Source organism: Heterodontus francisci, chromosome 24 (genome assembly GCF_036365525.1).
Source record: "Heterodontus francisci isolate sHetFra1 chromosome 24, sHetFra1.hap1, whole genome shotgun sequence".
In the NCBI taxonomy this organism is placed as follows: Eukaryota; Metazoa; Chordata; class Chondrichthyes; order Heterodontiformes; family Heterodontidae; genus Heterodontus; species Heterodontus francisci.
Window position 1 is genome coordinate 76,309,076 of NC_090394.1, and position 17,386 is coordinate 76,326,461.

At 41.0% G+C, this 17,386-nt stretch overlaps 1 protein-coding gene across 1 annotated transcript in view; it reads left to right on the forward strand.

Moving 5' to 3' along the window:
- LOC137383627 (CREB-binding protein-like) overlaps positions 1–17,386 on the forward strand; it is a 135,254-nt gene that overhangs the window by 1,631 nt on the left and 116,237 nt on the right. The window contains exons 2-4 of the mRNA XM_068056781.1: positions 1,644–2,371; positions 2,946–3,020; positions 5,503–5,617. Of these exons, the coding sequence (XP_067912882.1) occupies positions 1,644–2,371; positions 2,946–3,020; positions 5,503–5,617 (918 nt within the window). The remainder of the gene's footprint in view (positions 1–1,643; positions 2,372–2,945; positions 3,021–5,502; positions 5,618–17,386) is intronic.

Sequence of the window (17,386 nt, forward strand, 5' to 3'; positions counted from 1 at the left end):
TGTCTTAAACGTGCATGTGTCGGAAGTTAACAGTCCTCCGTATTCTGGTCATTATTTTGTAAATAGAAACTTGTAGCAGCGGACTGCATTATGGCTAGCTCTGGTTGGCGGAAGCTCGGGATTTTAAATTTAGTTCTGTACTGTCTAGTGACAAAATGACACCTAATTTTTGTGCTGTGTATTCTGACGATCTGAGTAATGATACGACTGTCGAAACCTTTAAGTAACAATACTTACAACCAGTCGTCAGTTATTGCATACAGCTATTTGACGGGACAAAACCAACTAAAATGGCAGTTCGCCATTCAATATATTGTAATAAACGGAGAGAGAATCATAATTTATGCGTTTCTCGTTAAACAGTAATTTTAAGCTAATGATGAATAACCAAACTGACACTGGACTACATGGGGAAGACAGTAATATTTACAGAGAACTGAGCTTGTGGGTAAGATTTTTAAACTAGTATTCAGTTAATTCTGCAAAGGCAATGTTAGATATTTGTAATGTACAAATTAAACCAAAATAAAGTATCTTCCAGGAGTAGGTTTGGAAGTTTGTTTACCCTTTTACATCTCTAATGTATGTGAACAAATGAAACATTTAAACTTAGTTTTCGTGTTATGACAATTAATTGATAAAGAATAATGCAGTTGTGGACATGTGCAGCCACTGAGTGATGGATACTTCAGAGCATTCTGTCTCTAAAGCTTGAACTGCAGCTTGTGCTGTTGCTTTACATCATGCAGCACTCATTGAAGAAATATTTGTGTGTTCACCTATGTTTAGCTGTATTGGTTGTAGAGTATCAACTGATTTCTAATAAAGTTTATGCGACAACTGTGAAACCAAGATTTAGCTTGACTATATAATATATTATTTCCTGACATAGGATATGCAGTATAGAAATGGGCTGTTTTTCCCAGCCAGTCCATGCCGGCATTTATGCTACGCTCGAGGCTCCTCCCATCTTTCCTCATCTAAAGCTATCATCATAACCCTCTATTCCCTTATGCTTGTCGAGCTTTCCCTTTTACCTTTGCTCGTGCTGCACCCACTTGTATGAAGTCCAGTGTCAGGTGTCAGATTTGTTGTGTCATGGTTTATAAAATTGTTACAAAGTACATTTGGAAAAATTACTGCAAACGCATGGTTATTCATTTCAGGAATGCTTACCGTAATAACAATAAGGGTACATATGGTTGTGAGGTTCGGGTAAGTTATCTGTTGATTTGGTGAAACATCTTTCTTCCTAAAATAGCCTCAGACACGAGTCAAATTTGATATATTTCCAGGAAAGGTTTTGGCTTGTTGCATGTAATTTATTGTGAAGCCAATACTTGATATGTGGAGAATAGCAGGGACTGTTGCTCACTCGACAAATCTCAATATAGTTTGAAGTACATTAACCAGCATTTGGGGTTGGTTTGGTGGGTGTGGGCTAGTAGTAAGTACTTGGCAAGATATCACTCTGAAACTGAGTTCTTTTAAATATATTGTGTTAAATTGTGTGTCTGTGATATGTGTTTATTTTTGGGTGCAGAAGTTGTCTTTAATGCAAAATGTCAACAATACAATACATACAAGATGCACCTTTTACTAATCAGATACTAATAGAGTGGCCAACTCTTTTTATTTTTTAGATTTTGGATCTCCGTTTGATTTAGAAAATGATTTACCCGACGAGTTGATCAGATCATCCGACCCTTTAGGACTGCCCAATGGTGGCGAGCTGGGCCAGTTAAACAGCAGCATTGGTCAGGACGCCGCTTCTAAACACAAACAGCTCTCGGAGCTTTTGCGGGCTGGCAATGGCTCTAATCTCACTGGCGGATTGGGCAACGTGAACTCCAGCAGCAACCCGGGCAGATTGATGGACAGTCCTGGCCAGGGCCAGCAGAACAGCTCCAACATAGGCAAAAGCCCTCACAATCAAGGGCTGACTTCACCTTCCAGTCTGGGGATGACAGCCAGTGGTTCAAGTTCTTCGACCCCTGGCTCTCAAGCACTGAACACACAAGCACAAAAACATGGAGAGCCGAAACTTCACAATGCTGCAGCGTCAGCTATGGTGACTGCCAACAGCAGCCCAGCTGCTCAGACTGGCTCAGGAGGAATGGGCATCAATGTCAATCTTAGTCACACGCATCAAGCTCTATTGAACAGCAGCAACAACCAAGGTCTGATACAACAGTCGCAGCAAGGACAGGGACAGGTGCTGAATGGATCATTGGGAGCTGCTGGCAGGGGTCGAGGGGGCATGCAGTATTCAAACTCTGGCAGTGTGTTAGCAGAGACTTTAGCCCAGGGATCAGCACAGATGAGTGCACACACGGGTCTAAACACACAGCAAGCTGGGGCTATGGCGAAAGTAAGTCATTTTTAAACATTTATTGTTGGTGTTGTAACCATTAATTCTCATGCTTTTATGATTCTATATTTACTATCTAATTATACAGCTGTTATCTCACCTGGCAATGTTTGAGAGTTTAAAAACTAAAGGCTTTAGTATTTGGGTTCTCCTGTGCTTCTCTCGCGAACTAGCCTCCCTCCTGCCCAGATGTTCCGACTGTGCTGGCAAGACTAGAGCCTGAGCTGTGAGTTGGGAGCTTGGTCCAAGAATAGTCTTGAGGGATGTGCTGTTTTGGGGCATGGGCATGCTCTGCACTGGCGGCCATTATTAGAGTGCTAGGCCCCTTCACTGGGTGTTTCAGGCTGGGACCTGATCTCATGCTTCCCTCCTCAGAGCTGAGCTGGAAGTCGATCTGAGTTGGTTGTGTCTCTCTCCCACACAGACATTCTTGTTGACATCTCTGTGCCTCTTCCTCTTTTCTGTAAGCCTCATTCCCCCATCTCCTCCCTCCAATATGTGTTTTACTGTACCTGTATACTTCTCATATATGGTCTTTTACTGATTTACTCAATTTGTATCTCACTTTAAACAGAAAGCAAAATGGCAGGCAGCACATTGGGCCTGGGAAAGGGAAGAGATGGTTAGCCAGTTGCTGCATCATATGAAGGTAGTGAGAAACTAGGTATGGAGCAGACAGAGGTGAGTTTAATAGGTGGAAGAAAGAGAAAAAGATACAAATGGGCATTCTTCTGATCCTGGTAAGTCAAGGGGATCCATTGTAGTTCGGGTAAAGCAAAGGCAGAATTAGGGAAACATGAAATGTAGGGAAGGAGATGAAGTGGATCATCATGAAGTATAGAGCAAGAACGTTTATCTATCATCTCATGTCTTCTGGGCATCCCAAAACACTTCACAGCCAATGAATTACTTTTGAAGTGCAACCGCAGTTGTTCTGGCAGTCAATCTACCTACAGCAAGGTTTACCAAAGCAAATGCGATGAATGACTAGTTGAATTATATTTTTGTGATGTTAGTTGAGTGAGAAATGTTGGTCTAGAGCACTAAGAGAAATTAGTAGCTTCCTGGCATCTTTTGTGTACAGTTGGGCCCACCAGATTAGGTTGACCAGACTTAACTTCACGTCTCATCCAAAAGTCAGCATTTTTGGTCATGCAGTGCTCCCTCAGTGCTGCATTGAAATATTAAGCCTAAATAACTTGCTCGAGTGGGGCTGGAATCCACAACTTTCTAAACTTGAGCAAAGCTGATTTATGGTACCAGTTTAGAACTTTGTTTTGTCCTTTCCCCTGTCTTGACTAAAGCACGGTGAGCTGAAGAGTAATGATTTGTGAAAAATTAGTTTTTGCTACTGCCCAAGAATGGGCAGCCATGTTTGCAGTGTTCAGTAGGGATAGTGTCCTTGCTTCAGAGGGTTGGTGACTTATTAGATTTACCAATCTTCTGAAATCTGACAAAATTGAATGAGTTGGGTAAGTGGGGGTGGGAATGAATAAGGGTAGTAGGGTAATGGAGCCCAAACAGGGGAGGTAGCAATTTCTCATTGGGGTTGCACTGGAAGCAGGTGAAGGAAGCCCAAATTATTAGAGCTGTTGAGAATGCGGTGGAGAGTAGAGCACAGGGTAAGGGAGCAAAGCAAGCAGGTTATTGGGGAACTGAGGGTACAGAGAGCAGCAAGGTCTCGCACTGCCATTAGTGCTCAGCCAGAGTGCCTTGAGGCCATGAAGAGTGAAATAGTTGACCCAAGGGGAACATCTGTCCTGGCCTAGTTAGATCAAACAAGGTGAATTATTCCCACAGACGAGAACTATTGATAACGTTAACTGTAAAAACAAATGCATGAATCTTTGGTCTGTGATATCTGCACTATCAATTAAATTGATAGATTGACACAGGGCTTCATCATATCTTACACATCAAACAATTAATCAGATCACTCTAGAAGGTGGATGGCTTCAAGACTCGATGTTTTTAATATATGCCAATTTTTAATTGTTTTTGTGATAATTAGAATCGGCAGCATTTGAACAAATATACAGGGTGCAGAGTAAGTCGTCACAAAATTTAAAAAATAGTATATATGGGTATTTTTATGAATGGATTTTCTCCCTAAAATATGTACTTTGGTATTAGGAGACCATGCTTTGTAATGATGCGAGGTGCTTGTATTTTTTCCAAATTATAACTTAGTTTATAGGTTAAAGTTGCATCTCAGGGTGGAATTTCTCAGCGACCTTCCTGCGCACTCCATTTGAAGTTTGCCTGACATGGGCAGCTTAATTCTGTCCTTAAATTTATGTGGATTTTAGTTTATAGTATCCTGGGTTGCTGCCTTATAGCCATTTGTATGTTGTTTTTGTGTGCGAATCCTCTATTCTGTATTGTGAAAACAGGTTACAAAATTTCAGCATAATCAGAGAAAGAGCTAGCAGGAATAGTGCTTGCTTTGGTGTGTCGTGGTCTAGGGGAGTTTGGAACAGAGCAGCGGCAGGCACATGAGAATCAGCCTCTGGCGGCCACTTTCTGCAGTCAGCGCCCTGACTGCTTGATGACTCATACAGCGTAGCTTTTCAAATCCATCTGCCTTCATGTACCGAACTTTTAATAACACCTGTAAATTCTTTGTAAACACAATTTTGAACATGGCTTTGGTTGGAAGAGAGTGTTAGGTTTTGCGTTTAGATTTCAGCTTTGCACAGTGACTGGTTCAAATAAACAACGCCATATGCAGCACAGGCTTCTAAATAACTGCACCAGTCGGAACCCGGGGGCTGGAATTAAGCAGTTTGCACTGCGGTGTGTGCGTTAGCTGAGTTCAGAGGTGTATGTAGACATGGTGGGTGTGGTTCCACTGCTGCATTGTGGTTTGTAGTTGTGCGTTAGCTATGAAGACGTAGTAGTCAAACCACACGCATGGATCGATCAACCTGATATGTGTACCTATGCATAGATAAAGCATCATATCCATCTGGTAGTTTGTGTTGGTCGGCGGGGAGAGAATCATCTATTCAAAATATCTGTCGTTGAATTTTGTAGGAATAATTCACTCCTGCATCTTCTAAGGAAACAGCCTTTTTAAAGGGAGTTGAGGCAAGTTTTGGCAGAGTTGATACTTTATTTTTGCCTTATAGCAAGGGAAGAAGCCAGATGACTTTTTTACACAAATCCATGTACCCATGGCAAGTTTTTGTTTGCACAATCATAGCCACAATCCCCCAAGCACCAGTAAAAATCCTGAAATCCCATGTAATAAATACAGAATTTGCTAGAGTCAGCCACCATAGATCAATAAGTTAGGATATAGGCAGCAACATTTTGTTTGAGCTGAAGTTTATGGAGTATGGAAGGCCGGCCTGTAGAGTATTGGAACAGTCAAGTCTAGAGGCAACAAAAGCATGGATAAGAGTTTCAGTAGCAGATGCACCAAGCTGAAGGCAGACAATGTTAGAGATGGAAATAGGGCTTTGTGGTGAGTGAATTGCAGGGTTCGAAACTCAGCTGAGGGTCAAATAGAGGTTGTGAGCAGTCTAATTCAGCCTGATCCTTGGAGGGGGATGGAATCAGTGCTGGAGAGTGTCCAAAAGGTGGAACCTCAATGAGAAACTTGGAATGGGGCAACACAGAACAAGGATTTGACAGAGTGGTGGGATGGGTGGAACAAAGTGAGGTGTTCAAAGGTGAAGGTCCAGAGGTGTGGGGAGAGGGACCAAGAGTGACAGTGATAAAGGCCACACCATTACAGTGGTGGCTTGGTTGGTTGAGGTGGTGGAAGGTATGGCCACGTAGGGTGGCTTCAGAAAAGTGTCACCAGCTAAGAGCCGCGTTTCTGTCAAAACCAGGATGTCAATGCAATCATCCATAATAAGGCCATGGATGGTAAGGGTCTTGTCCACGGGGTGAACATTCTGGAGGGAACTATGGAGAGAGGCATTGATCCGCTGCTGGAGTCCAAGGGAGTAATGGTAGGTAGTGGTAGAGAGAGGGAGGGGAGAAGGTTGGCAAGAGTAGGTCCCAGTGAGCTCAGTTGGCTGGGACGTTGACCAGAGAGGAAGATGGTGATACGGAAGCTGTAAAGGATATCTCGATGGATCCTTCGAAGAATGTCAAGAGAAGCACGGAGGGTATCTGAGCTTTTTCAGGGGATTGAAGCCTGGAATGGAAGCTGGAGAGTAGGAGAGCACATGAGTAGTGACTTTTACTTTGGGGTAATACTGCCTGATTGTTTCAGAAATGCACATGACCCCAGAAACATGAGTATCAAAAGCAGCCATGCCATGTTGAAATGTAGCAGTTCACATTGTGCAGCAATTTGACATACATGTTACTGAGGCCCCTAGAGATGGAACTGAATTTGCAACAGATGTTAAAATGGAATCATAGTACGATTTTATCTTGTTATTGTAGAATGGTCATTTCCATTACTGTACATGGAAGACTGAAGCTCTCGACTCTATACATTTTAGTAAACCATTGATGCTTGGAGTCCATTGAAGTCTGCTTAAAAGTACAATGCTACACGCACTGCAGTATCATTTTGAATTGATTAGCATAAATACAGTCTACTGATAATTTCAATGTTATCGTGAGAATAATTTGAATTATCCATTAATTTGATTTTAAGCAGCAAAAATTGCGTAGGAAAGTAGGAACTTAGTGCCAAAAATAGAATTATCAGATAAATATAACATAAATATTGTGATTACTTTGAGACATATTCTACTTATTTTAAATGTTTGCTTGATGACTTAGTACTATGTTAAAGGTACTATATAAATGCAAGTTGTCGTTATGGTATTGAGTGAAGTTGGTACTGATACTTCGTTCCCACCCTCAAAGGCAGTGTTAATGGTACCAATCACGAAGGAGATTGCAGGCTGAATAAAAGTATTGTTCGGTTTGGGTTTTGGTACCTGTTGATGTCTTAGAAATTCTCCCCTCACCTTTGAGAATTCTTTAAATTGCTAATAATTTTGCGATTGATGTTACTGAATCCCTTCTACCATAGTGCATATTGGAATATACCGCATTGTGATCTGACTGAAATTGAATGTTAACTAGTTAATCAGTGAGTAAATGTTGGGAAGAATGGAATCGTGATAAAGTGTTGGAATATAATAGGTTTGACAATATTGGTTGGTAAAGCACAGACTTACTTTGAGAATATTTTATTAATGATTTAGATGAGGGAACTAAATGTAATATCTCCAAATTTGCAGATGACACAAAACTGGGTGGGAGGGTGAGTTGTGAGGAGGATGCAGAGAGGCTTCAGAGTGATTTGGACAAGTTGAGTGAGTGGGAAAATGTATGGCAGGTGCAGTATAATGTGGATAAATGTGAGGTTATCCACTTTGGTAGCAAAAACAGGAAGGTAGATTATTATCTGAATGGCTATAAACTGAGCGAGGGGAATACGCAACAAGACCTGGATGTTCGTGTACACCAGTCACTGAAGGTAAGCATGCAGGTGCAACAGGCGGTAAAAAAGGCAAATGGTATGTCTGCCTTCATAGCGAGAGGATTCGAGTACAGGAACAGGGATGTCTTGCTGCAATTATACAAGGCCTTGGTGAGGCCACACCTGGAATATTCTGTGCAGTTTTGGTCTCCTTACCTGAGGAAGGATGTTCTTGCTATAGAGAGAGTGCAGCGAAGGTTTACCAGACTGATTCCTGGGATGGCGGGATTGACATATGAGGAGAGATTGAGTCGGTTAGGATTATATTTGTTGGAGTTCAGAAGAGTGAGGGGGAATCTCAAAGAAAACTATAAAATTCTAACAGGATTTGACAGGGTAGATGCAGGAAGGATGTTCCCGATGGTGGGGGAGTCCAGAACCAGGGGTCATAGTCTAAGGATACGGGGTAAACCTTTCAGGACTGAGATGAGGAGAAATTTCTTCACCCAGAGTGTGGTGAGCCTGTGGAATTTGCTACCACAGAAAGCAGTTGAGGCCAAAACATTGTATGTTTTCAAGAAGGAGTTAGATATAGCTCTTGGGTCTAAAGGGATCAAAGGGTATGGGGGGAAAGCGGGAACAGGTTACTGAGTTGGATGATCAGCCATGATCATAATGAATGGCAGAGCAGGCTCGAAGGGCCGAATGTCCTACTCTTTTCAATGTTTCTATGTTTACTTCTGAACTTTTAAAACATTTTTGAGCTTTGGGAAGAAGTCTTGATTGCTTTCACTAAATTACCTTTTTGTTTTCTGTCTCGCTGTCTGATGGAAGTATGATTAGATACCAGAAAAGTACTATATAGAGAATGCTTTTTTGACGATTAAGTGGAAGATACACTGACAAACTATTGATTATACTCACAAATGAAAGGGACAATAATCATGTTGCCTGACTCAAATGGGACCTGTTCTATATAGACATGGCTAATATGATATAAAGTTACATTTTGATTTTGTTTGTTAGGTTTATAATTGTATGCTGAGAGAGAATTTTGTTATACCATCATGAAAATCCTGTCAACTTATCAATTTTATGTTGGATTTTGCTCTTCTCTGTTTTTCTTGTGTTGTAATATTTAAAACAACCATAAAACCACTAACTTGCACTTATATAGCACCTTAACATAGTAAAATGTCCTAAGGCCCTTCACACAAGTGTTATCAAACAAATCTTGACACTAAGCCACATGGTAAGTTATTAGAGCAGATGACCAAAAACTTGGTCAGTAGTTAAAAGGAGAAAAGCGAGATGGAGAGGTTTAGGGAGAGAATTCCAGACTTAAGGGCCTCAACAGCTAAAGGCACTGCTGTCACTGTTGGAACGATTAAAATCAGCGATGCACAAGAGGCCAGAATTCGATGAGTGCAGATATCTCAGGGTTATGTGGCTGTGCGGAGATTACAGATATTGGGAGGAGCATGTCTATGGAGGGATTTGGAAAGGAGGATAAAAATTTTAAAATTGAGGCATTGCTTAACCAGGAGCCAGTGAGCACAGGGGTGATGGGTGACCAGGACTTAATGTGAGTTAGGTGCAGGCAGCAGAGTTTTGGAGCTTAAATTTATGGAAGATGGGACCAGCCAGGATTGCGTTGGAATTGTCAGATATCGAGGTAACAGAGGCATGGATGCCACACAGCCTGAAATTTATACCAGCGTCTGACAAATTGTTTATTGCTGTATTTGGAGGTTTCCATATATGAAACTACAACCAATCAATGTATGAATAAATTATGGAGATTGAGTAACCAAAAAGAGAGTTGAACATTGTAGGTAAAACTAGATATCCTTTTTCTAATGTATAAATCTGCTGTATTCAGCAAATAGCATGTGTATTATTTCAGTTTCATTGATGTTGCTAATAAAGAATGCAACAATATTTTGAGAATTGGGCTGGAAAGTGGAAGCTGATTTCTCTGGCATCTGTGCCTCAGCTTCCTTGTTTCCATATTACCCCTCTCTCACATATAATAACATCCAGAAACACAGAGAATCATCTGTAATTGAGTTCAAGGGCTGCAATACAGTTGCGTTTGGATGTTTATAAACTATGTAAACTAAGATTGAGCCGTTTACACATGTCACCTGACCTTTGGGATTGGATTACAGTTTTCAAACCTGCCCCAGTATTACTTTGTCAGCGTTTTCTATTTTATACACAATACTCAGGTCAGGCAGCATCTGTGGCGAGGTCGATGACCTTTCATTAGAACTCAGTTGTCAACCTGAAATGTTAACTCTGTTTCTCTCTCCACAGATGCTGCCTGACCTGCTGGGTATTTCTAGCATTTTCTGTCTTATTTTGATTTTAGCATCCACGGGTATTTTGCTTCTGTATTACTTCAAAAATGGAAAGCATCCTTAGCTTGTGTAATGCACAAATAAGAATATTAAAAGCACCTCTGAGGCTGTGAGTATTTTTTAAATTGTTTAAAATGCGCAGGATATGAGCACAGCGTCGCAATTCCGACTACATTTTTTTTTTAAAGCGAGTTAATTTCTTGTCTTCACCAAACAGTTTTTTTTACTGGTACGATGAGGAATGAATTGAGTAGGTCTCAGCAGCTAACCCAGTCTCAGTTTTGTCCAAAGGCCAAGCCCATCAACTTAGTGAAGATTTTAGTTTGAGTTTGAATTTTTAAATATTAAATTTACAATTTTTAAATAGTTAACACTACCTTTTCAGTTTTGGTTTTGAAGTGTAAAGGCTGCCTTGTGTGTTCATTCTGGAATGATTCTTTGGTTAGATTGGTATTACTCAGCATTGGTATTACTTAACAGAAACCAATCAGAAGAGGGTTCTCATAAAGAGGAGATTTCTTGGCTACATGGTTTCAACATACAAGTTAACATGTTATATAATCAAGCGCACATTTTATTTTTAACTTGGGTAATCTTGCCATTAACACTGCTGCTAATAATCTGAAAGAATATTGTGACAGTTAAGAGAATCTTGCCGATCTGGGACATGCTGTGTTTAGTTTTGGACGAGCAGCAAACCTATTTTAGATTGGTTCGAGACAGTTCTGAAGGAATACACCTGGAAAACAGAAATTGCTCAAAATTTATTTAATTTGTGATCAACTCTAACATGGAATCAATGCAGGCACGACACGGAAAAAAGAGAAACTTCCTTCCCTGAATAAAACTGAAGTAATACGGTAGGAAGTTGTTAAATGAAGTGCAGTGAAAACCTGGTACATAATTTGCATCTTAACGTAGATCTCAACCTACACTTTTTTCCCAGCTTCACTGCAATGTAAAATGGTCACATCAGAGTAAGAGACACAACAGTTTATGATCGGGTTACATTATGTTGATCAGTAATGTAGAAAATTTCTGATCCTGAACTCCATGCTCCACCTTGCCTCCCGCTGTCTAATTATTCTCAACAGTGCACAAAATATCATGTGACTTCCTCTTCCACAAAATGAACACTTACGAGTGTTTGGATATCTGTGCATATTAATCTTTTTCATTTAAAACCTCAAAAACTTTTAAGAATTGAGGGAGGTTATTTGGCCCCTCGAACTCGTAGAATCCCCTCATCATAGGATTTAACACTCTCTTAAATAACTCCAGTGTTGTTGCCTTCAGTCCCTATTGCTAGTTGTAGTCACCTTTATTTGTGAAGAAATGCATCCTGACTTGCATTTTGATGTCACCTCATTTGTGCCTGTGTTCCTGCAGTTATGGCTTAACTTAAAACAATGCTGTATTCCACTTAGCGTGTTCTATGTCTACAAGTTGTTATAGTTACATAAAGATTTTTTTAACCTGTCAGGCTCATGATTCCTTTTGAAAACCAGTGCTCTGAGCACTAATGCACAAATCATGCATTTATGCACTTTGACTAAGTGTCATTAAGGAGTTCCTTTAGAAGATTAGGTACCTATGGTTATCTTGTCTTGGAATTGGTGGGAGTTGTTTGGATATCATTGACTTTCTCCAGCAAGCTCTTGGTTCTTTGTGAAGATAGGCACGCTGGAAATTATGCATGTCAAAATGCTGGCTTGTCAAAGAGGAGGCTGAGTTGTACTAATAATTGCAGAAGATTAAAAATGAGAACAAAAAGTGCCAAAAATACTCTAGCAGATCTGGCATCATCTGTGTAGAGAGAAACAGAGTTAATGTTTCAGGTCTGTGACCCTTCATCAGAACTAACAAAAGTTAGAAATATAACATTCTTTGAGCAAGTGAGAGGGATGGGGGGGGGGGGGGGGCGAAGAAGAACAAGAAGGAAGGACTGTGATAGGACAGAAGGAGGAGAGATTAAATGACAGATGTCATGGAACATAATGCAAACAGAGTACTGAATAGTTGTAGTGAAAAACAAAGCATGAGTCCAGAGAGAGTGCTAATGGCAGAATAATGAACAGCTCTGTGCGAAAGCAAAATTTGAAAAATAAATTTAAGACAAGCACATGGTTACAAAATAATTAAAAGAATAAATAAATATATATATAAAATAATAAATAAATACAAAATAGTGGGACTCCTGGTCTGAAATTATTGAACTCAATATTGAGTCTAGAAGGCTGTAGAGTGCCTAATCGGAAGATGAGATGCTGTTCCTCGAGCTTGCGTTGATGTTCACTGGAACACTGCAGCAGGCCAAGGATAGAAATGTGGGCGTGAGAACAAGGTGGTGAATTAAAATGGCAAGCAACCGGAAGCTCGGGATCATGCTTGCAGACCAAGCGGGGTGTTCTGCAAAGCGGTCACCCAATCTGCATTTGGTCTCCCCAATGTAGAGGAGATTGCACTGTGAGCAGCGAATTCAGTATACTAAATTGAAAGAAGTACAAGTAAAGTGCTGCTTCATCTGGAAGAAGTGTTTGAGGCCTTGGATGGTGAGGAGAGAGGAGGTAAAAGGGCAGGTTTTACACCTCCTGCGATTGCATGGGAAGGTGCCGTGGGAAAGGGAATAGGTGTCGGGGCGATGGAGGAGTGGACCAGGGTGTTGCTGGAAAGTGGTACTAGGCTGGATGGCTCATTTCTCGGCCAGCACAGCCACGATGGGCCAAGTGACCTCTTTCTGTGCCGTGAAGTTTCTATGATTTTACTTTGAAGAGAAAAATGCAGATTGGATGACGCCTTGGAGAACACCTCCACTCAGTCCGCAAGCATGATCCCAAGCTTCCGGTTGCTTGCCGTTTTAATTCACCACCCTGCTCTCGCCCACATTTCTGTCCTTTGCCTACTACACTGTTCCAGTGAAGCTCAACACAAGCTCTAGGAACAGCACCTCATCCTCCGATTAGCCTACTGGACTCAACATTGAGTTCAACAATTTCAGAACATGACCGCCTTTTTTAATTTTATCTTACTTTTAAACCATGTGCCTGTCTTAAACTTGTTATTCATGTTTTTGCTTTCGGAAAGAGCTGTTCATTATTCTGCCATTAACACACTCTCTGGACTAATGCTTTGTCTCTTAGGACAACTATTAGAACTCCCTTTGCCTTATGTTCTGTGATTTAACTTCTCCTGTCCTCTGCCCTATCACACACTTTCCCTTTTGTTGTTCTTCTCTTTCCCCCCCCTTCACTTGCTTAAAGCCAATTACATTTCTAACCTTTGCCAGTTCTGATGAAACGTTAACTCTGTTTCTCTCTCCACAGATGCAGCCAGACTTGCTGAGTATTTCCAGCACTTTCTACTTTTATTACAAACTTAACATAGCTCTTACTTGGTAAATAATTGAAGTATTTGATTTTTGTCTCTCCAGTAAGTGATTTGTTGCTTATCTGATTGTAAGGTTTCCTGTTAGTGTCTTTTATTTGTTTTCAAGGTGATGAGTGTCTGTCTGGTGAAATGGAATGTTTGATTTGTCTCTCCTTTTTGCATACCTGTGTCAGTATTGAAGAGCTGCTCGTCAGGTAAAGAGCTTAAGAGCAAATGCTGCCAGCTCTGATGTACCCAAATGTTGCTTTTGGACTTGTTGAAGGTTAAGAGCCAGGTGAAGAAGCAGATGCCTATGAAACACTGCAATGTTTTAAACAGTTAGCTTTACTTAACCTTGGCAATGGATTTTTAGAAAATTGTTTTGCAGTTCAGAATGTGAGTACAAGTGCGCACTTCGGGCAGGTTCATTTGTACATTTTTTTTTTGTACTGTATTTGAGCGCTGCAGTCATGTTCCTTTCATTTGTATTCTCTAAGGGTTTGAGCAGCCGATCGTCTGTTTTGAATTTTAAAAATAATTAAAATCCTTCATGTCAATTGATTTAGACTGTCTCTGATTAGTTCTTGTAAAGTCCCAATATTCATTTATTGCCCATCCCTAACTGCCTTAGAACTGAGTGGCTTGCTAGGCCATTTCAGAGGGCATTTAAGAGTCAACCACATTGCTGGAGTCACATGTAGGCCTTGGATGGCAGATTTCCTTCCCTGAAGGGCATTAGTGAACCAGATGGGTTTTTATGACAATCGACAATGGTTTCATGGTCACCATTAGACCTAGCTTTTAATTCCAGATTTATTATTTGAATTCAAATTTCACCATCTTCCGTGGTGGGATTTGAACCCACCCCAGAGCATTAGCCTGGGCTCTGGATTACTAGTGCATTAGCACTACGCCACTGCCTCCCCATATTGTGACCATAGTACAGCTAGATTTAGCATTATTATGGAAAAGGACAAGGATAGAACAAGAGTAAAAGTTCTAAATTGGGGGAAGGCAAATTTTATGAAACTGAGAGATGATCTGGCGAAAGTAGACTGGATACAGCTACTCGAAGGAAAACCAGTGAGAGGCATTCAAAAGTGAGATTCTACAGGCATGGTGTAGACATGTCCCCACAAAGAAAAAGGGTGGTACTGCCAAATCTAGAGCCCCCTAGTTATCTAGAAACATACAGGGTAAGATAAAGCAGAAAAAAAAAGTTTATGACAGTCACAGAAAACGTAATACTTTAGAAAGACTAGAGGAATGTAGAAAGTGCAGGGGTGAAGTAAAAAAGGAAATTAGGAAAGCAAAGAGAGGACATGAAAAAATATTGGCAGAGAAGATCAAGGAAAACCCAAAGATTTATCAGTACATTAAGAGCAAGAGGGTAACTAAGGAAAGAGTAGGGCCCATCAGAGATGTACAAGGTAACTTATGCGTGGATGCAGGAGATGTGGGCAGGGTTCTTAATGTGTACTTTGTCTCTGTCTTCACTAAGGAGAGGGATGATGCAGACATTGTAATTAAAGAGGAGTGTGAAATATTAGATACGATAAACATAATGAGAGAGGAAGTACTAGAGGGTCTGACATCCTTGAAAGTGGATAAATCTTCAGGGTCGAATGTATTGTATCCCAGGCTGTAAAAGGAAGCCAGGGAGAAATAGCAGATGCTCTGAGGATCGTCTTCAAATCCTCACTAGATACAGGCGAGGTACCAGATGATTGGAGGTCTGCAAACGTTATACCATTGTTTAAAAAGGGTGCGAGGGATAGACCAAATAATTATAGGTCGGTCAGTCTGACCTCCGTGGTGGGCAAATTATTAGAATCACTTCTGAGATAGCATAAACTGTGACTTAGAAAGGCACGGATTAATCAGGGATGGTCAATATGGATTTGTTAAGGCAAGGTCCTGTCTTACTCAATTGAATTTTTTGAAGAAGTAACGAGGAGGATTGATGAGGGTAGTACAGTGGATGTTGTCTACATGGATTTTAGTAAGGCATTTGACAAGGTCCCATATGGCAGACTGGTCAGAAAAGTAAAAGCCCATGGGATACAGGGGAATGTGGTGAGTTGGATCCAAAATTGGCTCAGTGACAGGAAACAAAGGGTAATGGTCGAAGGATGTGTTTTCGAATGGAAGGCGGTTTCCAGTGGGGTTGCACAGGGGTCAGTGTTGGGTCCCTTGCTGTTTGTGGTATATATTAATGATTTGGACTTAAATGTAGGAGCCTTGATTGGTAAATTTGTAGATGACACAAAAATTGGCCGTGTAGTTGATAGTGAAGAGGATAGCTGTAGACTCCAGAATTATATCAATGGTTTGGTTGAGTGGGCGGAAAAGTGGCAAATGGAATTCAATCCAGGTAAGTGCAAGGTAATGCATTTGGGGAGGGCAAACAAAGCGAGGGAATACACAATAAATGGGAGGATATTGAGGGGGTAGAGGAAGTGAGAGACCTTGGAGTGCATGTCCAAAGGTCCCTGAAGGTGGCAGGACAGGGAGGTATAGTGGTGAAGAAGGCAAATGGAATGCTTCCCTTTATTGGCTGAGGTTTAGAATACAAAAGCAGGGATGTAATGCTGGAACTGTATGAAATGCTGGTTAGGCCACAGCTGGAGTATTGGATACAGTTCTGGTCATCACATTATAGGAAGGACATAATTGCTGTGGAGAGAGTGCAGAGGAGATTTGCAAGGATGTTGCTAGGGCTTGAAAATTGCAGCTATGAGGAAAGATTGAATCAGCTAGGGTTGTTTTCCTTAGAACAGAGGAGGCTGAGGGGTGACTTAATTGAGGTGTAAAAAGTTATGAGGGGCCTAGATAGAGTATACACGAATAACCTGTTTCCCTTAGCGGAGAGGTCATTTACCAGGGGGCACAGATTTAAGGTGATTGGTAGAAGTATTAGAGTGGGCATGAGGAAAATATTTTTCATCCAGAGGGTGGTGGGTGTCTGGAATTCACTGCTCGGATCGGTGGTGGAGGCAGAAACCCTCAACTCTTTTAAAAGATACCTGGACCTCCACCTGAAGTGCTGTAACCTGCAAGGCTATGAACCAGGTGCTGGAAGGTGGGATTAGATTGGGCAGCTAGTTTTTACAGCCAGTGCAGACACAATGGGCTGAATGGCCTCTTTCTGTGCCACAACTTTTTGATGGTTCTATGGTATAGATGGACACCTAGCTTTTGATCACCTACTTGTCTTTCTGTGCAAACACAGTGGGGTTGCAGCATAGGGCCTGTGTTATAATAGAATCTTTGCTTTTCAGTTAAGTTTTTGTTATAAAAATATCAGAGAGTGAATTACAGGCTAGATTCTTACTGGTAGGTTAAGATGGTATGCATCAACAATTGCTGTGTGAGAGTTAACGGCTGTGATCTAATTGAAAGGCTGATGAGTTTGGTGGCACGCATGCCCTGCAATTAGTGCCCTGCAATTAATTTTAGGGCCTTGAAATTGCTCAGAATATCTTGTTTGCTTGATCTCCTGTGCAGTTACATGTGGAGAGTTGTAACTGTGTTGCCTTTAGGTCAAGTGGGGTTAGGGGGCGAGGGGGTGGTAGTTTATTATGGAGGACAAATGTAATGCAGTTCCCATTTTAAAGTAGATCAGTTTTTCTACTTTTATGTCAGCAGTTCCATGAACAGCTAAAGTTAGTGCACTTTTGTTTCTTGAGTATCATTAATACGAAAGATAACATACATAAAAGAAGCCAGTATAAATCAATGTGTTTTTGTTTGTGTGGCCCACAGAGAATGGTGAAGACAGGTTGCGCTGAATTGATTTTCTTTTAAACACCACTGAAGTTTTTGCCTTTGGGTTTCAAATGATAGAAAAGCTTCAGATGTAAGGAAATCAAAACCATTTATCTGTTG